Source organism: Coturnix japonica, chromosome 26, assembly GCF_001577835.2.
Source record: "Coturnix japonica isolate 7356 chromosome 26, Coturnix japonica 2.1, whole genome shotgun sequence".
Lineage (NCBI taxonomy): Eukaryota > Metazoa > Chordata > Aves > Galliformes > Phasianidae > Coturnix > Coturnix japonica.
Window position 1 is genome coordinate 4,397,497 of NC_029541.1, and position 25,715 is coordinate 4,423,211.

The 25,715-nt window shown below is 50.2% G+C and overlaps 2 protein-coding genes across 2 annotated transcripts; both read left to right on the top strand.

Moving 5' to 3' along the window:
• Window positions 1-1,722: 1,722 nt before the first annotated feature.
• LEMD2 (LEM domain nuclear envelope protein 2) lies at window positions 1,723-12,210 on the top strand. Its single transcript, XM_015885335.2, has 9 exons — window positions 1,723-3,120; window positions 3,648-3,688; window positions 4,010-4,085; window positions 5,013-5,089; window positions 5,739-5,818; window positions 8,113-8,258; window positions 9,304-9,405; window positions 9,496-9,598; window positions 10,317-12,210. The coding sequence occupies exons 1-9, from the start codon at window positions 1,761-1,763 to the stop codon at window positions 10,465-10,467; spliced, it is 2,136 nt and encodes a 711-aa protein (XP_015740821.1). The 5' UTR covers window positions 1,723-1,760; the 3' UTR covers window positions 10,468-12,210.
• Window positions 12,211-15,240: 3,030 nt separating this feature from the next.
• IP6K3 (inositol hexakisphosphate kinase 3) lies at window positions 15,241-25,681 on the top strand. The gene is made up of 6 exons (XM_015885336.2): window positions 15,241-15,790; window positions 18,389-18,670; window positions 21,583-21,787; window positions 22,301-22,473; window positions 23,053-23,228; window positions 24,202-25,681. The coding sequence occupies exons 2-6, from the start codon at window positions 18,487-18,489 to the stop codon at window positions 24,664-24,666; spliced, it is 1,203 nt and encodes a 400-aa protein (XP_015740822.1). The 5' UTR covers window positions 15,241-15,790; window positions 18,389-18,486; the 3' UTR covers window positions 24,667-25,681.
• The last annotated feature ends 34 nt before the right edge of the window (window positions 25,682-25,715 follow it).

A 25,715-nucleotide genomic window follows, 5' to 3' on the forward strand; every position in this document is an offset into this window, starting at 1 on the left:
GCTGCACTGTGCTTACTGTGTCCAGCAAGATCAAAGCTGTTTGCTTTGAAGGGACACTCAGTATTTCTGAAAGACCCAGATCTTTACCCCAGGCTTAGATTTGCCCTGCCATAGGAAAACAACAAGAGCTTCCACCTGCAGTGCAAACTGCTCCTTAAAACCCTGCAGAAGCTTCAATATAGATCAGAGCATCCCATTTTGCCCTTCTCTTGCACTGAAGAGGATTCTTGGCTGAGCTGTGGCATTGAGGAAGGAATATCATGAGCCTTTGGGATTTGCTCCTTGGACCATTTCCCACAAGAATGATGCTACAGGAGAGCATCATTTGGCCAGCAGTGCTGAAGTCCATGCCTGCAAGTAGATGAGGAAGATCTTACAGCTCCAAAAACTGAGAAATAGTTTCATGGTAGGATGAGCTACCGAACAGCTGAGGGAGAGAGGAGGGAAAGGAGGAGGAAGAAGATAGAAAAGACTGGAAGTGGCACCAACTTTCTAAGCTAATAAGAGGCTCGGCAGGCTGAGGAGATGACATCTGATCGGGGGACAAGAATCGGTGTTCTTGGGTCACACCTGCGCAGCGTCTGTGAGTGACAGGGTGTTAAATCAGCACAGTCGGCTCTCAAGAAGGATTTGACACTTCCCCCAGTGACATATGCAGGACTGTGGGCCAGGCGCCAGGGGGTGAGCAATGGGGGTGGGATGGTGGTTCCTCCAGCAGCCCCTCTGTTAGGGATGGTGCATCCGCTGCCATGCTGGTTGGGGATGCAGCATGCTCCCCTCTTCAGGCACCTCATGCAGAGCTATTTCTACCCCTCCACTTACACCAGTACTTTAGGAAGGAGAAGCAGACAGCACGCTATGCCTGCTCATCCCATATGATGGCTGAGTCACTGCCAGCAGGACTAAGGCAGCTTCGGGCTAGCAGGAAAGGTGGAGGCTGTCCCCTGTTTGCTGTCCCATCTTCCCACAGCCCTATTTACAGCCAAGATGTTCCAGCCGAGGCTCTCTCAGCATCACAGCCCATCTGTGGCAGCAGCAGGGCTGTGCTTTGCCTGGCAGCCTTTGCTGCTGCCCAGGGCTGGGTGGATGATGGCCCTTATTGCACACAAAGCAGCTCTGCCATCAGCCTCAACACCAGCAGGTCAATGGGAACACAACACCAGCACTGTGTCAATGGGAACACAACACCAGCACTGTGGGCAGGTCAATGGGAACACAAAGCTGCGTTTCCATGGGGCTGTTGGGCTGTGTCAGCTCGGAGGTTTCCTGCTTTCTCCATCCATGAGAACCATGTCCCTTCAGGGCAGGCAGCGATGCTCCCCAGGCTTGTCTTGTTGATGTGTGATGCATCCATCACCACTGCTTCATTAGCTTTAATTAAAGGCTGATATTAAGCCACAGTTATCCCAGCCACTTTATTTACTTTATTTACAGGTGGGAGAAGGGGGGAAAGAAAAAGGTCAGGCTGCTTTTGTACATCACTTCCAACACTTCTCTCCCTGCTGTGGTGGGCAGCAGCCATGTTGGCTTCCAGAGGGCTCACTCTCGACCTCCCCAATATGGCGGAGAAGCCCAACCTTCCTTCCCAATATGGCGCCCGACCCGCACTTCCTGTACAAACATGGCGCCGGCCAGCCGGGCCACGTGCACCCTTCCCAAGATGGCCGCCATAAAGGTGCCGCCGGCCCTCCTCAAGATGGCGGCCGCCCTTCCTTATTAACGGAGTGCTTCCGGTTGGGCCTGGTCTCAGCGTTGCGGCCATGGCGGAGCTGACGGACGCGGAGCTGCGGAAGGAGCTGCTGGCGCTGGGCTACCGGCCCGGGCCCATCACCGACACCACCCGCAAGGTCTACGTCAAGAAGCTGAGCTGCCTCAGGGCCGAGCAGGCGGCGGCCAAGCGCGGGGGGCGCGGTGCTCCGCCCAGCCCGGGCCGCAGCTCCGTTAGGCCGCAACAGGCCTCACCATCACGGCCGCGCCCCGGGTTCAGCCCCGTCAGAACCGGCAGAGACAGAGAACAGGAGGAGGAGGAGATGGAGGAGATGGAGGAGGACGGGATGGACGAGGACGAGGAGGAGGAGAGAGGGAGAGCGGCAGCGTCCCGATGGGAGACCGCGGAGGGAGGCGGGGTGTCGTGGGGGGACACACGAGGGTCTCCCCCCGGGCGAACTGGGGGGTTCGGCGGTAGGAACGAGGGGGGGGTGACCCGGGATGGGCTGCGGGGGGTGAGCGGCACGTGGAGCTCAGCGCTGGACAGCAGCGGGATCAGGGCTGGGACGGGCCCGGCGCTGGATGATGGATTTAGGGCCTCCAGCTCATTGCAATGGAGCACAGCCACAGAGCGGAGCGAGGGGCTCAGCGGGATCAGGACAACCCTGGATGGGTTTGGGGGGCCCAGCACGTCCCAGTGGAGCACGTCCATAGGGAGAAGTGAAGGGCTCAGCGCTAGGGCTGGGTTAGGGACGGCCATGGATGGGGTGGGGGGGCTGAGCTCCGTGCCCTCCTGGGGTACGTCTGCAGGAAGAAGTGCAAGGCCCAGCTCCACAGCCTTTTCCAGTGATGAAAGCAGGGGCCTGACAGCTGGGAGCCATTGGGACACATCTGTAGGGCGAACTGCAGGGCAGAGCTCCACAGCACAGTGGGAAACAGCAGGGGAAAGGAAGGCGGAAAGGAAAGGGCTTTTCTCCAACAGCTGGTGGGGACAGGGCAGCAAGGTGGAACCCAGCACCCATTGGGGAACCACAGCAGGACGGAGCGGGTTGAGTTACCCATTTAGGAGGGGAGAGGAGAACCTGGCGTCCAGTGTTAGAAGAGAGGCAGACAGAGAGCCAAAACTCAGCAGCTGGGGAGAGGGATTGACCCGACGGCTGCCATGGAGGACTGCGAGTGACACAGGGCTGCTCTCGGGCAGCCGGTGGGGTACATCAACTCCAACGGTGACACCCCGCACTCAGCTCCTGCGCTCAGCCCCCAGGCAGCAGGTGGAAGGAAGGCGCCAAGGCCTCGAGTACTACCTCTCCCAGTTCCTCTTCCTCGCCAGCTTGGTGCTGCTGATGATTTTTCTGGGCATCCTCATGGTGAAGATGGTTGGGTCCGGCTGGCTTGACCAGACAGAGGAGGACTGTACGTGTACTGCTTTAATTGTGATTTTTTTTTTACCTTATTAACTCTTATTTTCTAACGTTATTACTTCCATCACTATCAGATATATCATCCTCTCACTTGACACCTCCATTGCCCTCCCGCTTGCCTTTGGGAAGTCTTATTCACCATTGAAAATAAGTCAAGTGTGTGTTCTTTTTTTGCTTTTGCCTTCAGTTCTTCAAAACTCTGTTTTTTATGGAGACTGATGCTCTATCCTGGCCAACGAGGTGTCTTACAGTTATTTGTTGTGTTATATAATACATATGTAGCAGGTACAAATACGTGTGTGGCAGTCTGGTACAAAACCAGTTTTATTTCTTTTGCTTTCAGTGCTGCCTACCAATGCAGTGCTTTGGATGTGCTGTTTGTGTAGCTGTATAGAGTAAGATTAAAAATAGCAGAGTCAGACTCGAAAGTAGAGTCTATAACAAAAATACATTTATTATTATTTTCTTGACCAAAGCTCTTGTTTTGCAGCCAGTTAACTCTCTCTTTCTCTCCCGTAGTTCATCTCCTGCCCATGGATTGTGACAAAAGAACAGATGATGTAAGCATATATTTATTTACCTTTAAATATTGCGGGTGGGATTCTCATAGAGGAGTAATAGTTCAGGGAAGCTTCCATCAGGATTATATCAATGTGAAATTGTTAGTTTTACCTTTGTGATTTGAGGAGTTGGAAGCTCAATTAAGTTCCACTTGGCCTCAGCAACTGTGGCTGTGCTGCAGGTGTGTTCACTTTTATCTAGTGATGCGTAGCTAATGCCAGCCCCACTGCTGGCATTTTGTTGTGACATTTCTGCCTAGTCTGACTGCTCTCCCATAACTGTCAGCCTGTTCATGTGTGTTACCTGTTTCTGACTTTCAGTTCTGCAAAGCCAAACAGAAGGACATTGTGATGAACATGCTGCATGAGTTGTATAACTACTTGTCCGTACAGGCTGGTAAGTTCCATTTGTCGTTGTAAAGCACTCTCTCAGCTATCTGGGCATGTTTAACCTTAATTTGAAGAGAGGAGTTTATGGAACAGTCAGTTCCACTCAAAGAGCTCTGAGAAAGTCAGGTAACAGAAAAACAGAAAAAGGTGTGTTTATTTTTAATCTCAGTAGTGCTTGGCTAATACACTCGTATCACCATGCACTTGTGGAGTGGTCCTTCTTTGCACTTGGTGTATTGGGAACTGGAGGTGTAAATCTTCAGCTTTGTGGTTCTTTTCTAACAGCATCTTGAAATGATCTCCAGGATGCTCAGAGCCAGTTAAGTGTAAATCATTGTGCTCTTACAAATGGAGTCGGAGCGACTTCAGAAATTGTCAGCTCTGAGCTGAAACGTGACAGCAGATGATGGGATTTCTTTGAAGTTTCACAGGATTTCTAAAGCTTCGGTACCAGTTTTGTGTGGTCTCTCAGCTTTGTGAGGGATGATTTGGAAGCCTGAGTTCCTGGTCAGTGTTCCTCTGCCTGAGCAGAGGGTAAAGCTGGGATATAGGCTTCTTAGAAGCAGTTTGTGTTGATCACACTTCAACACTGCAGCCTCTGCTGCTTACTGGAAAGCCCCTCTGCTGGCAGTTATGTCAGACAGGTAGTTATGTGTTCTGTGAAACAGTATTTTTCCCCCTTTTTTCTTTGTTGAGTAGCTCACATACTAAGCATGAGGTTTTCTTGCCCTTTCCCGACCTATATCAGTGCCTGAGCGCTTTATTAATAGTCATAATGATAACCTGCCTACCATGTAAATCTCACCTTGCCACTGTTTTGCCTAGAGCTGTAGCTGGGTTTAAAGGATGGTGTTTTTAGGCAGTTGAGTGTATTTCTGAACTGTCAACGTTTTTTTTTCCCATAAACATTATTTGACTTTTTTTTTTTTACCAGGTAATTTTGAATGTGGAAACCCTGAGAATCTAAAGAGCAAATGCATTTGGGTTAGTGAAGCAAGGGACCACGTGGTGGTGAGTAGGCTGTGAGCAGCTATTGTTGTAATGTAGTGCTTAGTCTCTTACAAGGCAGTAAATAATAGATACTGAAGCAATTTGCCATCTGTTTTACTTCTTCATCCTCTTCTGATTCTTTCCCATACCTCTGGTTTCCCCTTTGGCCAGCCCTGTTCTCAGCAGTTCGATTGAAAGTAATCTTCCCCTACATCTCTGATTCAGGCTCTGTAAATCTAACTTAATGGTTAGTTGTTTTGCCACGGTCATCAGTCTTGTGAAACTAGAAATTTCCCTGGATTGAGGCCTGGGCAGAAGAAAAATCTTTCTATACCCCAAAGTGTCAGAAGACAGACTGCTTTGATCCAGCATTCCATTTCTTTCATGGTAAACTGTCAGTAAGATTATGTTGTATTTAGTGGTTAGTCCTAACAGTCTGAGAGAGTGTTATTTCACAGAGCGCTTCACGCATCATCTACCATAGTCAGAAGATTTCAGTCCAGACCGACCTTCAGATTTAGTTTTCATTCCTCCAGTTTGCAGAATTATGATAAGAATTAACATAGGGACAGACTGCATAGAATAAGTTCTCTCATAACTGTTATGAAATAACTCTACTCAGTATTTTAAATGAATGGAAGACTGACATTCTAATGGATTCTTCTTGCAGAATGTAACTGGTGGCTCCCAACAGAAGTTTGAAGCTGCCCTGAACTGGATACTGAACAGTAACAAAGATTTAGGAATATGGTAAGTGGAAGCCTGCTGTTCCAAAATGATCCTTCTCTGTGTCGACTGGTGTGTAATTGGACATCCTGTGAGGTGTGCACAAAAAGCTTCATTAGATTTCAGAAGATAATCAGAGACTCACTTTGTCAGTGCTTCCCAGGCAAGCTTCCAAATAAAACCTATGGTCCTAAAACAGATTGGCAACTGCAGACATTCCTTCTCAGTGTGTTTCCCAATCATTGCAATGGGGGACGTGGTGTTCATGAACACACTGTTTTGCAGATGAAGTCAAAGTCTGATGCTGTGCCTGTTAACTGTTACATTGTGCTTACTGCAGGGCTTAAAGTGGTGGCTCTGGCGTCTTGCTTGTGGCCTTGGGAGAACACTTGCTGAACTTGCCTGTGTACTCACTGTGCCCCGGATGACTTTCATTCAGTACTCACAGTGAAAGCAGAGCTTTGGTACTGTGTGGAGCTGCACCCTTTAAGCAAAGGGATTGGGGTGTGCAGGTCAGCAGGGTGTTCTCTTCAGTAGGTAACAGCCACGTGCTCTGGGATCCCTTGGAGCACGTAAGTCTATGAGGAGGAGAAGGAAACAGACAGTTGAATGGTATCTTTCCTTTAGTGTCAGTTCTCTTTCCAGTAGAATGCACAGTATGTGTCAAAGCCAACAGACTGTGACTGTGCAGGAGCTTGGTCAGTCACCTGTGGGGCTCTTTATCTTGGGTTTATTGGCTGCCAGTTGCTTCAGTACGTGTAGAATGGTACAAGTGCTGGTTTCCTCAGGTGAAAAATACCATGTTCAGGCCATAGTCTAACGGGAGGCTGTTATGCAGTTTCCACAGACGTAATTATCTGCCTCTGGGAAGTGTCAGCTGCCTCCACTCCAATGTTAACTCTGAAGCCTAACATTTGTTTGCATTTTAATATTGCATAATATTGCATACATAAAATGTATCTCTGATTAAATGAGTTGCAGCAGTAGTAATGCTAGAGCTTGGTGGACGTGGTTTGTGTGGACTGCTACTGCTTGATTCCTTGTCCTAAAAAACATTGTGTGTGTGGCAAACCCCCAGGACAAGCCATTGTTTTCCTATTGGCAGGTTTGGATTTGCTTGTGGGCTGGGGTCCAGAGTTTTCAGATGTATGTATTTTGTACAGGAGCAGTGCTCGTGTCGGGAGCCTTGTCATAGAACATATGCTCTTTTTCTTTTCAGTTTTCATAATTAGCAGTTTTATGGGCTGTTTGCCAAAGAAATCTACTTTCACATAGTCTGCGTGGTGTGCAGAGTGAGCGTTCAGCATCTTACCAACCTGAGGGTGGCACTTCCAGCAACTGCTACGTAAGATTGGTGTCCTGGGTGCCAATCTGAGAGTGCAGAGCTGGAAATGAGCTCTGTGCTCAGTGATTCTGCTGCATGTTTCAAGTATGGGATGTGGATCCTCAGTAAGATGAGGGGTGGGAAAGAGCCATGTTTGCTGCTGCTGTAGAATCCAGGAACCAAATACAAGCTGTCAGCGCTTGGTGAGATCTGCACTAATACATGGAGAAAATGTCATTGTCTAATAAGTCATTCATTGCAAACCTGGGATTGAATTAGCTTAAAAAAATGAAATCCTCCTTGGTTTAGTTGCACTGAATCTGATGGCTCTCGCTAAGATTGCCTGATGCCTGTTGGCTTAGAGGATCTAATAAGGAAACCACATCATTGTGTATGTGTATAGAAAGAAGGGAGTTAAAAGCATCTCGGCTGGCACAGCAGGTGTGTAGCAGTGATTTTGCAGCAGGACGTGTTATCGATTTTGCTGTGAATGCTTTCTGAGGGTGTGTCCATTTCTCACTGCAGATACAGTTGATGTGTTGTCACTTTCGTAGCTAAACTGTTTATGCTCATCTGTACTGAGGGAAACAGCACAACCTCCGTGGACATTGCAGTCTCCCTCAACTGCTTTCTCTGCAATTGCTGATGAGTGACTCAGTAAACATTTCCATTTCTCTGTGCTGGGAGGTGGGAATCCAATTTAAAGTTTAATCTTCTGCACGCTGAGAGGTGCTGTCAAAGAGTCTGCAGAGGGAGATTTCAGTTTACCAGTGGGAGTTCCAGCCCTGCTGCCTTTTCTAAAGCCATATCCAGTCCTTGCTAAGCAGCCAGTCCCAAAATGTTCTGGAAAGAGGAGGTGCGAAGATGTTGGTGTATTTTCTATGTGGCATATAGAACAAGTTACTGCATCTGCAGTCTGTTTCCTCTCTTGATTAAAGACCGCAGTTGGAGCATCTGTATTCTTCAGTGAAGCTTTTCTGCCTCTTCCCATCAGGTTGAAAGGCAAAGATCTCTCCGAACCAGTTACCAGAGTGGAAGACGTGGTCTGTCTCGAATCAGCCCATCCTCAGATGGGGCTCGGCTGCCGTTTCCGCCGGGCAGTGATCACTGCTGTCATGAACCTGTTCCTGTTTTTCTGGTGTAAGTTGTCAGTGTTTCAATTCGACTTCTCCCCATGCTGGCTGTACAGATGAACATGCATGAACACACGTATTTTTTTCCAGCCATACAAAACTACCAGCAGAGGTGAAATAAATCTGCCAACGAGTTAATTTCTAATTAACCTTTTTGTGGCAGCAGAAAGAGACCTGTAGACCTGCTCTTGTGTTGAGTGCTTAACACTTACCTTAAATCAGCAAGCTGATTAGCTCCCTGAGTATTCCTCAAGTACCCATTACCGCTGTCTGCAAAATAAGTATGTTAACCTATCTAAAAGATTCATTTATTCTTTCTTTTCTTGCATTAAATTACAAACTCTTCTGGACTCTCCTGTAATGACTTGTAGTGTTTCAAGTATTATAGGCTTTATGGGAAGAGTCTGTCACACCCCAGCTGAGACAGAGGTCTTGCTGAGCAAGGTGATAACGAGAGTCGAGTGCTGGCTGGAGGAGTTTATAATCTAGCCAGAAGAGGTGAGGGTGAAAGGGGATAGTTATGTTTATTGTAGAGACTGAGATGCTAAAGTTAGCTCATGTCGTAACAGGGACATTTGTCAGTGCTAAACCTTCAATTTAGATCTCCTGAATTTTAGGCTGGCACTGGAGCCCCAGGCTTTATCTCCTTATCAAGCAGCTAACTGCAGAGCAGTGGAGCTTGACAGTCTTCTTAAGTGATTATTATAGGGGAGGCCTCTAGCAAAGAGATAGCTCTGGGATTAGAGAATTAGAGCCCCGTGGTCACGCTGAGGTTGTTTTTTTTTTTGGGAGGGGAGGCTGTGATGAGGCCTTGTGACCTCCTCTCCTCACATGCACACATGCTCTTCTGCTGCAGGTGTTGTTGTACCAGCAGTTTAGTGCAGTGCAGCTCTCTTGGTGATAAAACTGTGCTGCTTGGATTCAGTTCCAAGCAGGCCTATGTTGCAGCGAGGAGGAAAGCTGCCTCCAGAGAGGTGTGAAAAAGAAACCTGCTAGCACTGAGGAGGTACATGCATGTTACTACTGAATTCTGTTTGTTTCTGTCCCTCCAGGTCTGGTAACTTTGTGGGGGATCCTCATCTTCCTTCGGTATCGCTGGCGGAAGATGGAGGAAGAGGAACAAGCCATGTACGATATGGTGAAGAAGATCATAGGTAGAATCCAATATCTCTGCAAACCCAAGTAGCGCTCTTCTCCTCTCTGCAGTATTGAAGTCTCTCCTTGTTTTCCCTTTTGCCCTCCAGCTGTTGTCCAGGACCACTATAAGGAATGGGAACGGAACATGGAGCGTTATCCCTATGTGGGCATTCTCCACGTTCGGGACAGTCTCATCCCTCCTCAGAGCAGGTGAGCTTTGTTCTTTAAGGAGGGTTGTCAGCATGGTATTACTCAACTCAAAACCATAGTTACTGGGTGACAGACCACGAGCAGACAATTGATGGGAAGCAAGAAGAGTCTGTCTGGCCTTTCACTTCATAAAGGATGTTGATAAAACTTAGGCTATATATTAACCTGTTGGAGATTAATGTGACAGTCCTGGGGCTGATATTTTTTGCAGTCACGCTGGTGTATTGTCATTGTTCTATCACACAGTAATTGGATTTTGTTTTTCCTGGGCCTGGAGCATCTTTTTTTTTCCTCCGCCATCTAATCTATGTAAGATGCTTTCCTGTTTCTCAGCCATCCTGCCTTGTTCTCCAGGAAGGAGCTGCACTTCTCAGAACAAACCTTCCCATCAGCTCAATGGGGTTTTGGGGAGGCTCTTCTGAAGCGAATTTGTACATTGTCTACCTGCAAAGTTTCCTGTTCAGATGAGGCAGCTCTGAATGGAAGACACAGCGAGCTTCTGGTTCTGGTGCTTTTTCAGAATGGAAGCATGGTTGAGATTTGTGCTTTCATGTCCTGGGCTTGAAATCACCTCTCAACCAGAACTCTGGTTTAATCTCCTTTACTGTCTGCGCAGGAAGCTGGCACTGGCTTGACCAGCAGCTACAGTAGCTGTAAGCAGGGGAAGGCACTTTGAGAATATAATTCTTTTTTCTTTTCATTGCTGGTTTTTTTGCAGGAAGAAAATGAAGCGGGTCTGGAACAGAGCTGTGGAGTTTCTGGCCTCAAACGAGTCACGGATTCAGACAGAGTCACACAGAGTAGCAGGAGAGGATATGCTCGTATGGAGATGGACTCAGCCATCTTATGTCTCAGATTCGGAACACTAAAGAGGAGCAGAAGTAGAGCAACTGTTGAAAAGGACCTCTGCAAGGGAACGGTCCCTTCTGTGGTGGTGGGAAAGAGCAGGTCACGGTCCTGACCTCTTGGGGTTGGGGATTGCACGTATCTGTTTGCTCTTCTTTCTGAAAATCTTCACGTCCAAACAAAAAAGAAATTATCAGGGCAATAATGTTGGCTTAGAAAGAAGATGGGCTTGAGCTGGTGGGAAGCCAGAATCACACCAAAGTTAACCTGCCAGCAGATATCTGGCTTCTGTAAGCAAGCAGGCCTAAAGCAACTTGTTTAAAAACAAATGTGTACTTAAGGATTGAAGGACCTGAGACCTCTGACAACGGTCCTTAAAATTTGACCACAATTCCACAAAAGCCAACTGGAGGCAACATCTGCCATGGAGCGTGTTTAAAGGAGATCAGCATCTCCCATGGAAATAGTGGGGTGGCAGTTCAGGTGCGTTTTGTTAGCGTTTGTTTTTTAGCAGTACAAGGATAGCGATGAGAGCACCTGCTGCTTCCCAACAGGGAGGATGTTTGTGTCTGCTGCACCCTATGGGAATGAGGGAAGAAATAATAGGAGAGGAATGAAATCAGGCGAAGGTCATCGTAGAGGGAGGGCAGTGTGACGTGCCTTTGTGCTTTGGGCTGGGTTGGGGGTGTGGAGGGAAACGTTTGTGATCCTGTTCCACTTTTTAAGTCTGCAAACTCTGTGCTTTATGTTTTCTTGGGGGGCTGGGGAGGGAATTGGGTGGGAAGTGAAGGATGTAGGAAGCTTCAGAAAGCACTTGTGGCTGCAGCCATAGGATTGCTTTGTGGGCTATTAAATAGCAGCTTTGGAATGTCTATTGGGGTTGAATGTATTTGTTTATCCTGGGCAGCTGCAATGTGCTGTGGGTCAGAGCAGGGCTGTACGATGCATGGCGTGTCAGGGGGTGCCAAATCCACGTTCCTGCAGCCTCACAACAGGTAGAAGCAGCAGCGACCCGTCCTCTGTTGGTGCTGCAGGCATTGCTTTTTGTATCTACAGTCATCTAGTTAGTTGAGATTGTTTTTATGTCCTGCACAGGACTGTTGTTGTTCTTGGGGGTGTTGTTTTGGTTTGGTTTCTTCAATGAAAATATCTCCTGAGTGTGGCAGCTTAAACTGGGTGAAAATGCTGTTAATCTGTTCTTCCCAGTGCCATCAAACCGCTGCCCAGGACACCAATGGGACAGCGGGGACCAAACTCATGTCTGGCCTGAGCAACCAGACCTGCAGGGAGAGCAGCACAGCACAGGGAGGCCTTGTAGGTCCCACGAGGTGTTGTGCAGGTGAGGTGTTGTGCAGGGAGGCAGCTGCTACCCCTTGTTTTGCTTTTGGTCGCACATTTAAGGTGTTTGGACAGGAGAGGAGACTCGGGAGCCGCCTTGGAGTCATTCACCACTAAGCAGGGAATCGGTTGAAGGCAGCTTTGATTCTTCTCAAACATTGTGATGAGGTCTCCATGTTGTTACAGAAGCTCTGACAAACACCAGTGCCTATGGAATTAAGCCTTTATTTTTAACCGTTTGCAGGTTTTGAGTTACTATATTTTTTTTTAGCCATCCAAATACAGAGTGAGGAGTTGAGCATTGCAGTCATGTTTTTGTATTAAACTCGTTTTGTAGAACAAATCTCACTGGCTTGGTGCTGTTTATTACCCGTTCAGTTTAGTTCTGTAAACCAATATATAAAATAAATTTATTACGAATGATTTGTTACCCTTGATTTCTGTTGAGGACTCTCAGGCTGTTCCAAGTGCTTTAGCTCACGCAGATCAAATAGATCCCGCTGCAGGGAGGTGGTGGGTTCTAAGTATAGCCCTGAAGGTGGCATGGGGCTGCATGGCAGCCTAATGAGACAGTGTGGATCCTTGTGACGCTCGCTGGTCTCAGTGCAGCAGCCAGCAGGCTCAAGTGTTGGGTTGCAAATTCAATCTGTGCTCTGGGAATAGGCAGCATTAAGGAGTGCTCGGAAGGCACTTGTCTCGTTTAGTTGTGCTTTGAAGAGGCTGACAGCTTTGGGGATTGGGGGACCGTCATTATTAGCTCAGCAGGTTGATGGGTGTTCCTTGGTCCTTTGTAGAGTGTTTGTTCAAGATGGGGAATGGTGCAGAGCAGCAGGGCTGTGGTAACTGGGGGAGCCTTGAACATCATGGGTTCCCCATGTGTTTTCCAGGCAGATCTCTTGTGTATTGGGTGTGCAACATCAGCAGCCTTTGCATGAAGTGGTTCTCCCCTAAACTGCTGCATCCTCAGGTTGTGGTCCTGAGGTCCTTTATTGGGGATGTGATAAGATGTGATGTGATGCAGCAGGTGTCGGTGTAGGTTGGGGTACTTTGGGTTGGACAGACATCCCTTCCTGCCCCCAGCCCTGTGCTGCTCTCTGTCCATGGCCACAACACCGTCCCTCCTGGTGTCCCAAGGGTTAAGACTCTCCAAGCAAAGCCATCACACAGTGCTATGGAAGGAAGCATTTCGATACCAAGGCTAAAAGTCATTTCAGATGATTTACCAGCAGCCCGAGGAGGCTGATGCTGCCTGTTGAGTTGAGCCACACGTAGACAAACCTCAGCAAGTCCTTGGGAGTCGTCCTTGTGCTCTGCTTTGGATTCCTCTCTCACCTGAGTGTCAGTGACTCACACACCGTGCGCCTTCGCTTCTTCAAAGTCCTCTCGTGAGATGGCGACCGAGCTGTGAATCATCCCTGGTTGTGTAACACCAGCTACAGGGCTGACTCACTGCTGTTGGGTGGAGGAAACGTGCATTAATGTCACCGTGTAGCTCTGGATTACAGAGGGGCTGTTTCCCATCAGTGAGAGGTGCTGGCTCTGCGGTGGCCGTGCTTGTCCAGCCTCGCTGGAGCTGTTCTATTGCTAAGGCATGGAACTGAATGGAGCATGAGGCTCCATCTCTCCTCAGGACCTGCCTTCCTCCTCGCTGCTTTCACCCAATGCAGGTTGCTAAGTTACAACAGAACCGTATTTGAGGTTAGGAAAGAATCTTGTTTGGTGTGCTGGCACGTGCTGGAAGGTATTTACTGCGGTCCCCTCCCTTGTGTCCATTGGCAGCAGGTGGTTTCACGCTGCTCCTGCAGGCTGTGCTGGTAGCTGCCGTGGCACCAGAATCCCTGTCCACACAGAGAAAAGGGAACCTGGGTTCACCCCTGCTCTGCTTACAGCCTTGCCATCGCTCCCACTTTCTTGCAAGGCATGGGGGGGGTCTATAAATAGGCTCTGGAGCACTGGGCTGATGGAGCCATCGCATCCCCTCACTGTCAGGAAGCAAAATATGTACCAACAAGGAATCTAAAATAAAATCTGCCCTTTATCTTTTCATTTCCTGCTTCCATTTAAAGCCTTTCACGTTAAATGTTTTGTCTCCTGCTGACATGACTGCTGATGCTGAGCCTTATTTATGGGATGTCAAGTCGTGCCAGTTCTCCTGGAAAGATCAGCATGAACCGGAGCAGCAGCTCGGACAGGGAGCTCCGTCCCTCTGGCTCTGCCCCATCTGAGCCCATCTCTCCCAGGGTTTGCACTGGAATCTCCATCGTGACTTTGTTCAACTTTGCAAGCACAGCCCTTGTGCTGGGGCTGGGATCCAGCTGGGTGAGGGCTCTGAACCTCCACTGCCCCCGTGTCCCCTGGCTCCTGCAGGAGAACCCCCAGTCTCTGTGACCTCCCCTGTGATGGAGGAGAGCACCTGCCCTGCATTGCTCCATGGCATTCCCTTAAAGTTGGGCTCATGCTGTTTACATTGCTGCTCCACAACAGCTCCAAGTGTCCAAGCTGAAGCAACGCAGGAAAGCACTCAGCAGGTGGCCGGGTCACATCGGGCTGAGCTCCTTCTGCAGTGTGGAGGTTACCAAGGAACCCGCTCCTCCCTTAAACCTGGGATGCATGAGGTTGGGCTGACAGCAGCATCCCAGCCTGACCTGGAGGGCATTCGTTCTTGAGGTCACATCTACATCTGATGGAGGCCAAAGGTAATAATATCCTTGTGTGCCTGTAAGTGGTTTCTAATTAGCAGAGTTTTAATGTGAGGTGGGCTTGCGCTCCCCTTAGAGCTCTCTGTGTTGTACAAGGGGCTGAGTAATTGCCTCTGCAGCTGCAGTGGAGGCACCTCCTGGGATGCAGCGGCCTTGAGCTGAGCTGGTTTGAGCGGAGCAACCACTGCAGTGCTCCTGACATGGAAATGAGATGGCTGCAATTAACACAGGCATTAAAAATACATGTCATCCAGCAGGGGAGGTGTGTGTGCCGGCACCATGCAGGGCTCTCAGGGCAAAGAGGGGCTCGGTCCTGTTTGCCCCCCTCTAATTAATGGTGATTACTGCATCCACTGATTGGTACCCCAGCAGCAGAGTTCCTTCCCACCCTTCCCAGTGCCATCCCTATTGCAGGCACTGATTTGTTGCTGCCCTCGTTATCACTGGGACTGATGGGGAACAGGGTCGGGGTCAGCACGGTGTGTCCATACTGCCTGTACCCCAGAATAGCAGCAGGTCTCATTGGGATGTGCTGGGTTGGCTGCAGCACACGAGGTTCCCGTGGGGCTGTTTGGGTCCCGGCAGGTGCTGGGTGTGGGGCACGCGCTGTCCCTGCGGTGCTGGCAGGAAACGCTCTGGGACTTTTCCACTCTGCTCCTGGTGTCAGTTTCCTGCACGAGGCTGTTGGAAGGGCCGGGTGCTGCTCCCCGATTCCCTCAGCTGCTGCATTGCATCGGGCTCAGCACGGCTCACCCCTTCCTGAAAATACCCCTTCCTTTCTCAGTCCCATTAGCTCATCGACTCATTGGATCCCCAGCATCCCTGTTCATTCTGCTGCCACCTCCCTGCACTCACAGCTCTTTTGCCCCACCATCCCTCCATCATCCCAACCCATTTCCCATAGCAAGCAGCTGCAGGGTTGGTTTGCACCGAGTCCCATCCCAGCTGCACTGCAGGCTCCAGCCTGCTCCCTACATCACCATCAGTTCTTCGCATGCACCAGAATAAAGCTGCAGTTATTTTCCTATGGAGCCATTGCACAAGGGAGACGGAGTGTGGCCATGGGATTCCCACGTGTGGCTCCCTCAGCCCTAACTCACCCCATGGTTTTGTTTTCCTTTAACACCAGGGGCTGTTTTTTCTCCCTCCCAGTCTCAGCTGTCAGCTGGCCATACCGGAGTGCTGCCAGAAATGCTGCAGTGTCAGCTGATGGTCCAAATGTCCGCAGGCTCCCCCTGCTCCTTCATTTCCCATCCTCGAGCGACACCGAGCAGCAGTGAGACCCCAGAGCCAGCAGCCAGGACAGCAGGTGAGGGATGGGACAGGGGGGGGGCGAGCACTTGGAGGCACTGGGGTGGTGTTAGAAGTGCTCCAAGCGTGGCTACAGCTTGTGGGAAGGGATGGCAGCAAGTTGTACTGTGTGTGAAGTGATCATTGTGGCTTTGGGTTTGGCTGCGTTGCATTGCTTTGCATTGGGTTAGCTACAGGGTTGAGGTTTAGGGTTGGCTTTGAGTTATCTAAGGATAAGGAACGTGGGGGAAGTGGAGGGAGGTTGTGAGCCAGGTCTGTGTGCACAGCTCCCAGAATTAATGGCTGGAAGGTCAGAGGGACACAGACAGGTCAGAGCCTGGAGCTGAGATAGAGTTTGGGTGCTTCCATTGCTCTGATTTGTGCCCCAGCAATGGATCGGTGCAGAGTTGTTTCTTGGAAGCAGCTGATGGTGGTGGAAAAGCTGATTATTTTCAGGGCTCAGGAGCAGCTCGGTGCTCACACAGCTGTGTGGATATGGGGAGGTGACATCCCCATCCCGCTGCCCATCTGTGGGTCTGGTGGGTGCTGCAGACCACGGGGCACTGTGTATCCCCATGCCCAGATCCCAACATGGGTGTTAGTGCTTCTGCAGCCGTTCCATCCAGGATAATCTGTTCCCATCCCTCCCACCCATGACCCCGCACTTGGTGAAGCCACCAAACAAATCCTTCAGTGCAGCAAACTGTATCTTTGCATCTTATTCATGAGGGACGCAGGGGCTGGCTGTAAAGTTTATGAATGTCATTTGCTTTCAAGGGAGGAAATACAAGATAAAAGAGCTCAGGGTTTCTGCACATGGGGATTTATGGGGTGCTTAGAGCAGGGTTTTGTGCCAAGAGCTGAATGTTTCGCTGCCTGCACGGTGCTGAATTTGGCTGCGGTTGAGGGACCCATTGCTGTGAGCCCTGTTAGGGAGCACAGAGCTGGGAGCACTGGGATGTTCCTTGTGGCCGATGCTTCGAGGTGCTCAGAGGCACAAGGCCAAAAACTGGACAGAAATGGGGTAACTGGGCTTCACAAAGTGCTCCTGCGGGCTGTGCTGGTGTTGGGTGAGGGAGCTGGCCGGGAATCCAGGTCAGCCTGAGAGCTGCGGGCACACGGACCTCCTCAAATTAACAGCCAAGTTCATTTCCTGCCTTCTAATTAAAGCAAAATTAAATGAGAAGCCGCCAACCCAACCCAGCAGCACCGTGCAGTGCACAGAGCCCGGCTGAGCAGCACAGCACCTCGAGGTGCCCCCAAGTGCCGGCACTGAGCCGGAGCTGTGCTGATGGGCACCCGTTTTCATGGCGATTTTCCTTTTCTTTTTAGTATTCCAAAGCCTTTCTGGCAATGGGACTCAGGGCAGAGCTGCTCCCAGTGCTTGTAGCATGGGGAACATCACCTGCTTGGTTCCATTGGGCTGCATTAAGGCTGTGCAGTAGATAGAGCTCTGTGTGGCACCTTCTGATGTTGGGCCCCAACGCGGAGCTGTGCCCAGTGAGCACCGCAGACCCCCCGATATTCAGACCCATCTCCACTCTCAGTGCCTGTGCTGCCATCTCGCTTTCCCCATAGGACAAAATTACCCATGGTTTCATGTTTTATTGCCGGGGACGCGGATTAATCTGCAGTTGGGTGTATTTTTAGTGCTGTGGATTTCTGCTGTCAGACGGGAGCGATTCCCGGTGTCCCATTTCAGAGGGGCTCAGGGTCCGATTGGAGCGAGCTGCTTTGCGTTCTGCTTTTCTCCACAACAAAAAGAAACCAACAGCAAACCTTCATCTTTGAAGGGAGAAATCCTCTTTGAGAGCTGCTTCAACTGCACACAAGGCTAAATGCCTTTATTCACTCCCAGAAAGGCTATGAAGTGCTGCTTTCTTCCTGGGCTGCAAAGCACTCATCCGAGCGGGTCGGCTTTGTTCCCTGAGCTGGTGCTGCTAATTGTAGAGCAGAGATTCCTCTCTGAGGGGTGCGGTGATGAAAGGATAGAGAAGAGAGGGGAGGAAATCACCTTGGGGATGCTGGAACCTTCACTGTTTGTCAGCTACTGAACATGGCTATGGAGGGTGGTAGCGCTCACAGGCTGCAGGAACACAATTGGTTGGGAGCATCCCCTCCTGACGGTGCTCTCTAAGGTGTAGAAAGTGTTGTTGACCCCCCCAGCAGCGTTGGGAGGTGGGGAACTGTGCAAGGATGGGGGTTTTGTGAGGCTTTATTAAGAAACCTCATTCACAGGGAATGTTCTGGCTTAGGGAAAGGCTAAGACCATCATTAGCACCACCTCATCAGGCAAACTTGAGGCTGTTTCACAGCAGGGGTGTTATTAATACAGCATATTAATACCCCAGCATTGCTGGCCCAAGGAACGCCCTGATCCGGCTGGTTTCACAAGGCTGCCGTGTTAATTTGATAGCTGTTCTCAGTCAACCCCTTCTGTTTCCTTTGCCTCTAACGGGTCTAAATGGGGCTTTTGGGGACATGTCACACCAGGGCTCCCTGCCAGCACTGTGGTGTACACGAGGCCAGGCTGCTCCCAGCCCATTGCAGGGGGTGGCTTTGCAGTGGTCCATCCCCCCACCCCACCTTCACGTTCTCCCATATCCTCTTCTTGCAGACACCACACCAAGGAGCTGCACGGGACGACAGTGCAGCAGGGAATGACCCACACTGCGACGTCCCCGCGCTGCTGACCCACAGCCTCCAGCACGCAGCATGGTGGGGCAGAGCGAGGGCAGGAGGGCAGTGCTCCTGGAGCCCTTCGTGCACCAGGTGGGCGGCCACATGAGCATGATGAAGTACGATGAGCACACGGTCTGCAAACCCCTGGTCATGCAGGAACGGAGCTTCTACGAGTCACTGCCCCTGGCCATGAAGCAGTTCACCCCTCAGTATAAAGGTAAGGTGTGGGGGAACCGCTCGGTTGGGCTGGGAGCCCCTCGTGTTGTGCAGAGCAGATCGTGCACTGCTGGCTGGGTGCACAGGAACGTGCTTTGGGGACTTTGCTGGCTGATGTGTGTGGGTGTGGGAAGGCTGGAAAGCAGCGACACGGAGCATGGCCAACACCAAACTGCCCCACGCTGCTGTGCTGACTCCAAGGGCTGAGGCCAGGCAGACGTGCTGCCTATTTCTGTAATGGCGAGTCAAAGCTGGCTGCATGTGCAGGATACCTCTCATTCCTCTGTGGGTGCTAGCCCTCAAATAGACCTCTTTTTCCATGCCGTTAACATTTCATTAACCCCAGCTGGGGAGCTCGGTGCTGCGCTGACCTTTTGCTGAGGTGATGCTGTGGGTTCTGGCTCAGGAGCTGCCCGTGTAGTTGGGACCATGCAGTACAGTGCTGGTGTGTGAGAAGGGCTGGCAGCAGGAGCAGGGCTCAGGGGTGCCTTTGCCCCGTGGCCTTTGGTGTTAGAGGAGGTGAAGGTTTGCATCAGAATGGAGGAGAGCAAGGGAACGGGCAGGGCTGGCACCAGCCTGAGGGGCAGAGACGCTGCTCAGGGCCAGTATGACACACCAAGGCAAAACAGCACAGGGGGATGGAGCATCTCTCTGACAGCTGCTCCACCTGGGCCAGGTGGAAAAGCAGAGGCAAAACTCAAGCCTGTGTGCCTCAGCTTTAGCTGTCGAATTGCAGTGCTTGGTGTGCAAGAAGCAGCTCCTCCCATTTCCTTTTCTTTTAAGATGCTCTCCCTTTCCTCCCTCCCTCCCTGCTGCTGCTCCTGACCCTGGGTTTGGTGGAGGCGAAGAAGCTCAGCTGTCACATAAAAGCTTAAAATATCTCTTGGTCCTTCAGCAGCACAGAAAGGAGCTCCGGGTGTTGGCTGAGGTCTCCCATCCAATCTCTCCCTTCCCCACAAAGTCGAGGGCCTCTGTAGATTTATGGGGTGATATTAAAAAGATGCTTAAGGAAGAAAACCAGGCTTCCTCTGAGCAATTTGCTTCAGCAGGGGCTGGAGTTCAGTGTCAGAGAGCTGAGCCCTGCTCTGTTCCTATTATGAAGTCATTAAGCACTCCCACCTTATCAGTGCAGGGGTTATCAATACCTTTTAGTCCTCTCCTTTCTATTGCGAGTCCCAGAGCATTTTGCCACCAGGGGTAATAAAATAGCAATTCTCCTCCAGTTTGGCATCAGGGAGACACATTTTGTTCCCTGCTTCCAGCTGTCCCAGCCCTGAATGCCGGGCATATTAAAGAGGTGGAAGATTTGTCAAGGGCCAACGTTTTCCCATAGGGATGATGAACATCAGTGGGAACAACCCCGAGGTCCCCACCCCCCACCCATAGGCATCCACACTCCTCACCTCTATTCTTAGGCTGGGGGATTGCTCAGGGGTCATTGTGTGATGCTGATGTGACGCGCAGCGTTGATCAAATATCATCATCCAAACCTCACACCCAAAGGGCTGCTTAAAAAGCATGCCCTTGACCCCGCCTACCCAATGGGATTGCATCGTGGGTCACATTGCAAGCCAAGGATCTACAGACGTCTTTTTGGGTGCCCCAAGTATCATGGAAGGGAATCTTCCCTCAGCAAAACCCAGCAGCCACGGCCCTGCAGATCCTCCCAGCTGTGTTTGCTTACCATAATCTCCAATGGACAGAAGGCAGTTTGCGTGTTTATTTGCTTTGGCAAATTGGTTCTGGCAAAGGGAGCTGCCTTGTTTGTAAGCTGCAGAGATGCATCTGCCCACAGTGACCAACAGAACGTGCGAGGATACCCTGGGGACAGCTGGACCCAGCCCAGCTCCACGTGCTGCGAACGGGGCCTCCTTCCAGTGCTGAGTTCTGTTGGTCCAACAGCCCTGACCATCCCATTTGGATCTGCCTTCCTGCAGCCAGACCTGAAAGCATCGGGGCAGGATGATTCACACGGCTGGCATCCCCTGTGAGAGCGAAAGGGCGATGCTCTAAAAATGCCTGCGCTGCCTTGAGAGGCTCAGACAGCCCTGACAGAGCTGAGCTGCCCCGAGCAAAGCACTGCAGTTATCAGCCCTTCCCAGAAAGGTCAGAGCCGTCTGCACGGCCATTCCTGCGCTGTCATTTGACACGGGGAGGCAGCGCTCCTGATGCCAGGGATGGGCTGAGATGGGCTAAATATGTGATGGGCCGAGTGGCGTTTGTGCCCTGTGATCCTCGTTAGAGTCAGGGAAAATCGCAGGGCTAAAATACACAATGGTGTTTCCAAGCACAAGGGGTGGAAATGAATAATCACCGCTCTGGGTTGTGATTCTCCACGTGCAGGTCCAGTCCCTGCCATCATCCTGCTCTTTTGGACACGTCCATGACAATATATTGGCATCACCTATGCTTACAGCTTTGCCAGCCCACATGTGTGCCTCTGTGGTCTCTGCCATTAAATGAAGCAGTGGGTATGCTGGTTGTCTTTGTAAAATTCCTGCTCCCCAACCTTCCCTCTGCTTTCAACCAATGCGAAGCATTTCCAGCCTTGCCCCGTGCTCAAAAGTGCAGCCTAAATCCTTCGTCATAAATAAGTCAGGAGCTCTTGGTCCAAGGCAGGGGGTCTGTGCTGGGTCAGCTGCTGCATAACAGAGCCTGAAGGAATGGAGGACGAAGGAACACGGTGTTCAGAGCAGGCAGGTTTCTCAGAAGGAGGGGAGGGAACATTAGAAAAGCCCGTGGCCATTTTCCAGGGTCTCAGACTGATGGTGTTTATTGGGTCTCAAATCAGCCTGGGCTCAGCATGAGGCCACTAAAGTAGGAGGCAGCAAGCTGAGCCCAGGAGGACTCATAGCACCCACAGTATCACAGGGGTTAACCCCATTCTGGTTTGCTTTGCCTCCTTTCCTACAGGAGTCATTTCTGTGCACCTCAAGAAGGACAGCTTGGGCAACCTGACCCTGCTGGCCAGTCCCAGCCTACAGCACGAGGGCTGCGGCCGCGTGGACAACACCAGCAGTGACATATGGCACAAATACAAGTGGGCTGCCAGCACCAGCAGCGGCACTGAGCTCGTCAAGAGGTGCCACACGCAGCTCACCAAGACCTTCAAGGACAGGTGAGGGTGTGCCGAGGGCAGGATGCTCCATGATGATGTTCTCCCAGTCCTTGCCTGGAACCATCCCATTCCTTAGGGACTGTGGATGGGCAAGACTGACAGATGACCCTATAAGGAGAGCAAATATCCTCCTTGCTACCCCCCTTCCCTCCCCAAAGCCACCCCCTCTAAACTGGGAAGCATTCCCATTGTTGGACAATTGCCTGTGTTGTGCCTGTTCAGTAGATAGAGATCCCTGGGCATTGATGCTATGAATGGAGCTTTTCATAGGAGCCAAGTACACTTTGAAATTATAATGAAAGAAAATATTGGCATCCAGCAATAGCTGCCTTTCTGAAAATTACTTTTACGGAGTAACAAAAGATCTCTGCGGGTTGGACATGATGAATATGTTTCCTCTGAGAGCCCCAGAAAATTTACCTTATCGAGTTTGAGGTTCTGCAAAAGGGGGAGAGGGAAAATTCTCTTCTGGAGCTCATAAACCAAACGTGTTCCTTTGTGTGTTCTGCCCAGCTGCCCAGGCAAGATGCGACTGAGGACAGAGCTTCAGTATTGCACAGATTCACTTCTGGAAGATGCAAACAGAAACCAGACAGAAAAAAACAGCTCTAACCCCTGGGGACTGCACTGCCACAGACAGCACCTGAACCGCATGTCCTCCAAGTACAACGAGAACAAACTGCACCGTATCCTTTTAGCCCTCTCTCCTCCAGCATTGCCTTGGCTGCAGATAACAGCTCATCATCCAGGTATGGCTTATTGCAGCAGCACCCACCCCTCTTTCCCACTGTCTGAATAAGAAGGAAAAAGAGAAGCATTTCCCATACGAGGACACCCAGGCTTAAGTCAAAGATCCCCTTGGCCTACCTTTAAAAGACACAGCTATGTGGGAATTAGCAGCTGCCCGGCCTTTTATTTTCCTATTACACTTCATTACCCATCAGTCATGTGAGTAATAGTTTAACAGCTTCCCCCACACCCATTGGAGGAAGCACAGTGCTGAGGAAAGGTGCTGGATCGACAGCCCAGGGCTATGGTGTCACTGGAGAAAGGAGCTGTTGCTGCTTTAATTGGTAGGACTGTACTACAGTAAATTAACTGCAATCGGCAGCAAGGGGCCCATAGCAATGACACGTCGGTGAAATTGGCTCAGAAAGTCTCATTACAGTTGTGAGCTATTATGGAGAGCGTCAGCAGTTGCTCTGATTTAAGACCTCTTTCAATTAGAATTTAAAAGTATTGGGTTTCCCTTAACTCATGTTCAGAGTTTCTATTGCTTGAGAACGTGGTGTCGAAATACAACTACCCCTGTATCCTGGACTTAAAGATGGGAACCCGGCAGCACGGGGACGATGCCTCGGAGGAGAAGAAAGCACGGCACATCAAGAAGTGTGAGCAAAGCACCTCTGCATCGCTGGGCGTCCGTGTCTGTGGGATGCAGGTAAGGGCAGCCCTGCCCTTCTGGAGATGGGATGACTTACACAAGTGGTGGTTGCCCATAGGAGCAGCTGAGGATCTGCCTGTACACAGCAGCAGCATCTGCTATTGTGTGCTCAGCTCACAAGGAAAAGCAGCAGGCATCCCTTGCCCCCCTCATGCCTTCACTGAGCCACCTCGTCCCATTGCTGCAAGCAGGAAGGCTTCCTTTCCTGCTAAATATTATGGCTCCTCTTGATTCAAATCGTTGCCCTCCCTCCCAGAAACTGAAACCAGAAACTGAAACCACACATTTCTTCCATTCACAGTTTTCAAACGGGTTTCACAATGTTCTGCTGCGCCCGATGGATAATTATGACAACGATGACTATAAAGAACACACACTGCAATGTAAACAGCGCCAAATGCTGTGTCCCTTCCCGGCCTCTGCCATCCTTCTGTTGAGCAGATTATCCTTTAAAATACAACTGGCGTGTGAGCTAATTCCAAATTCACTCTTCCAGTTCTTACTCAGGATTTCCAACGCCTCACATCCATACAAATTTCTGTCTACATCTTCTTGTCTCTCTGTTTAAGAAAACAGCATTATTGCTGCTTGCACTGAGAGCAGGAACACAGCTGGGGCATTGCTGTACCACTGCAGACTCCTAACGTAGCCGGAGGGAAAACACCATAAATCAGTAATGACATGGCAATGACTTACAGCTCAGCAGGTTTCACAGAGGGGTAATTTATTGGAACGCAAAAAGAATCTGCACCAGTGGCTTAAATTGAATAGTTTAAATCTCTGGGAAAGACAGGAGGTGGGGTTTGGTGGGGAAGGAGCCTGCAGTGCATTGCCAGCACTGCTCCATCGCAGGGGATCCACCTCCCAGATCTCAGCCTGGGTCTGAAATGTTTGAATTAGGATTAGCATGTGGAAAAAAATGAGCAGCAAAGCAGCCACTGAACCCTCATTATTGCTCTCTTTCCCCAAGGTTTACCAAGCGGATGCCGGCCATTTTCTCTGCAAGGACAAATATTATGGGAGGAAACTTTCACCCGAGGGATTCAGGCAAACCCTGCAGCAGTTCCTGTGCAATGGTAACCACCTCAGAACGGATGTCCTGGAGCCCATCATCCTGAAGCTGAAAGCTCTGCTCTCCGTCATTAAGAAGCAAAGCTCTTACAGGTTCTACTCCAGCTCACTTCTCATCATTTACGATGGACTGGAGCCCAAGGAGAGCACGGCAGCTCTGGATAACCACCTGCAGGGGCACTTCCAAAGAACAAACTGCACCACGTCGCACTCCAGAGTCGACGTCCGCATGATAGACTTTGCCCACACCACTTTTAAAGGCTCCAAATGCAATCACACCACTTACGACGGGCCGGACCACGGCTATATTTTCGGCTTAGAGAACCTCATCAAAATCCTTCAGAACATTTCAGAAGGAAAATGACCCGTCCTGTGTGTTGGCCTGGCTTTGCTCGTGATCGATACCCCCGAGAAGCACCGCATGGGGCCCGTGGGACCCACCCAGCTGCAGAACATCACGTGCATGGTTTGGAATGAGAGCACAGACAGCTCGCTAGGAAAGTGCAAGAGCTGCTCCATGCCATTACTGAACTCAACCATAAAAAGCAAAGAGCTGAAAGAATCCGTTTTGGCTGCAATCAATCAGAAGATTTATTTTCCTTTCTTGTTTTACTGCTGTCCTTGATTTATTTGTAAGCCAAAAGAAAGCATTACTTGAAAGAGTCTTAATGATAAAATAGGACCTGCTCACCTCCGCCACGCTCACAAAGCCGAGCGAGCTGAGAAGATATTGTGCATTTAAGTGAGACTATTAAAATGAGCTGGCAGGTCTTAACAGATTGCAGCATTACTTTCAACTCATGCTCAGCGCTACAGGCTCAACACAGAGACAGAAGTGGAAGAAAAACGCACGCCCTGACATTCACGCTCCACCTGCACAGAGCTGTTCTTGCAAGCGTTTCCCCACGCAGGTGCTTTGTTAAAGCACAGACATGGCAGATGCTGCAGAGCTCCTGGTTCTGTACTGCTGGAGGTGTATGAGCATGTAGATCTCAGACCAAACAATGGACCTTGCAAAGGTTTAATCCCCCCTGTGGGACGTAACAGACTGACAGCAGTCAGAGAGACATTCACATCAAGGTATTTATGCTTCGGATTAAAGAGAATAAAACATGTCAGGGACTGGATATTAAAGGTCACCTCAAAGTTCTTTGGTACAAATATAATGTGTGTCTTTGGAGGAAAGTGTCACAGAAAAAAAGCCACCCACCTGATTCAATGTTTACAGCTTTTGTTGACAGACTTTATTATGGAACAAACATAATTCCTTCCTGCACGGTGTGGGAAGCTTGGAAGGGAAGTCCCTACACAAGGGACAGGGGTACAGAACCCAGTTACTGGGAGCGGGGATACAAATAAAGTTGTCTCAGCAACTCTCACCTGTGGTCCATCTCCTTTCCAGTCCCAGAGCAT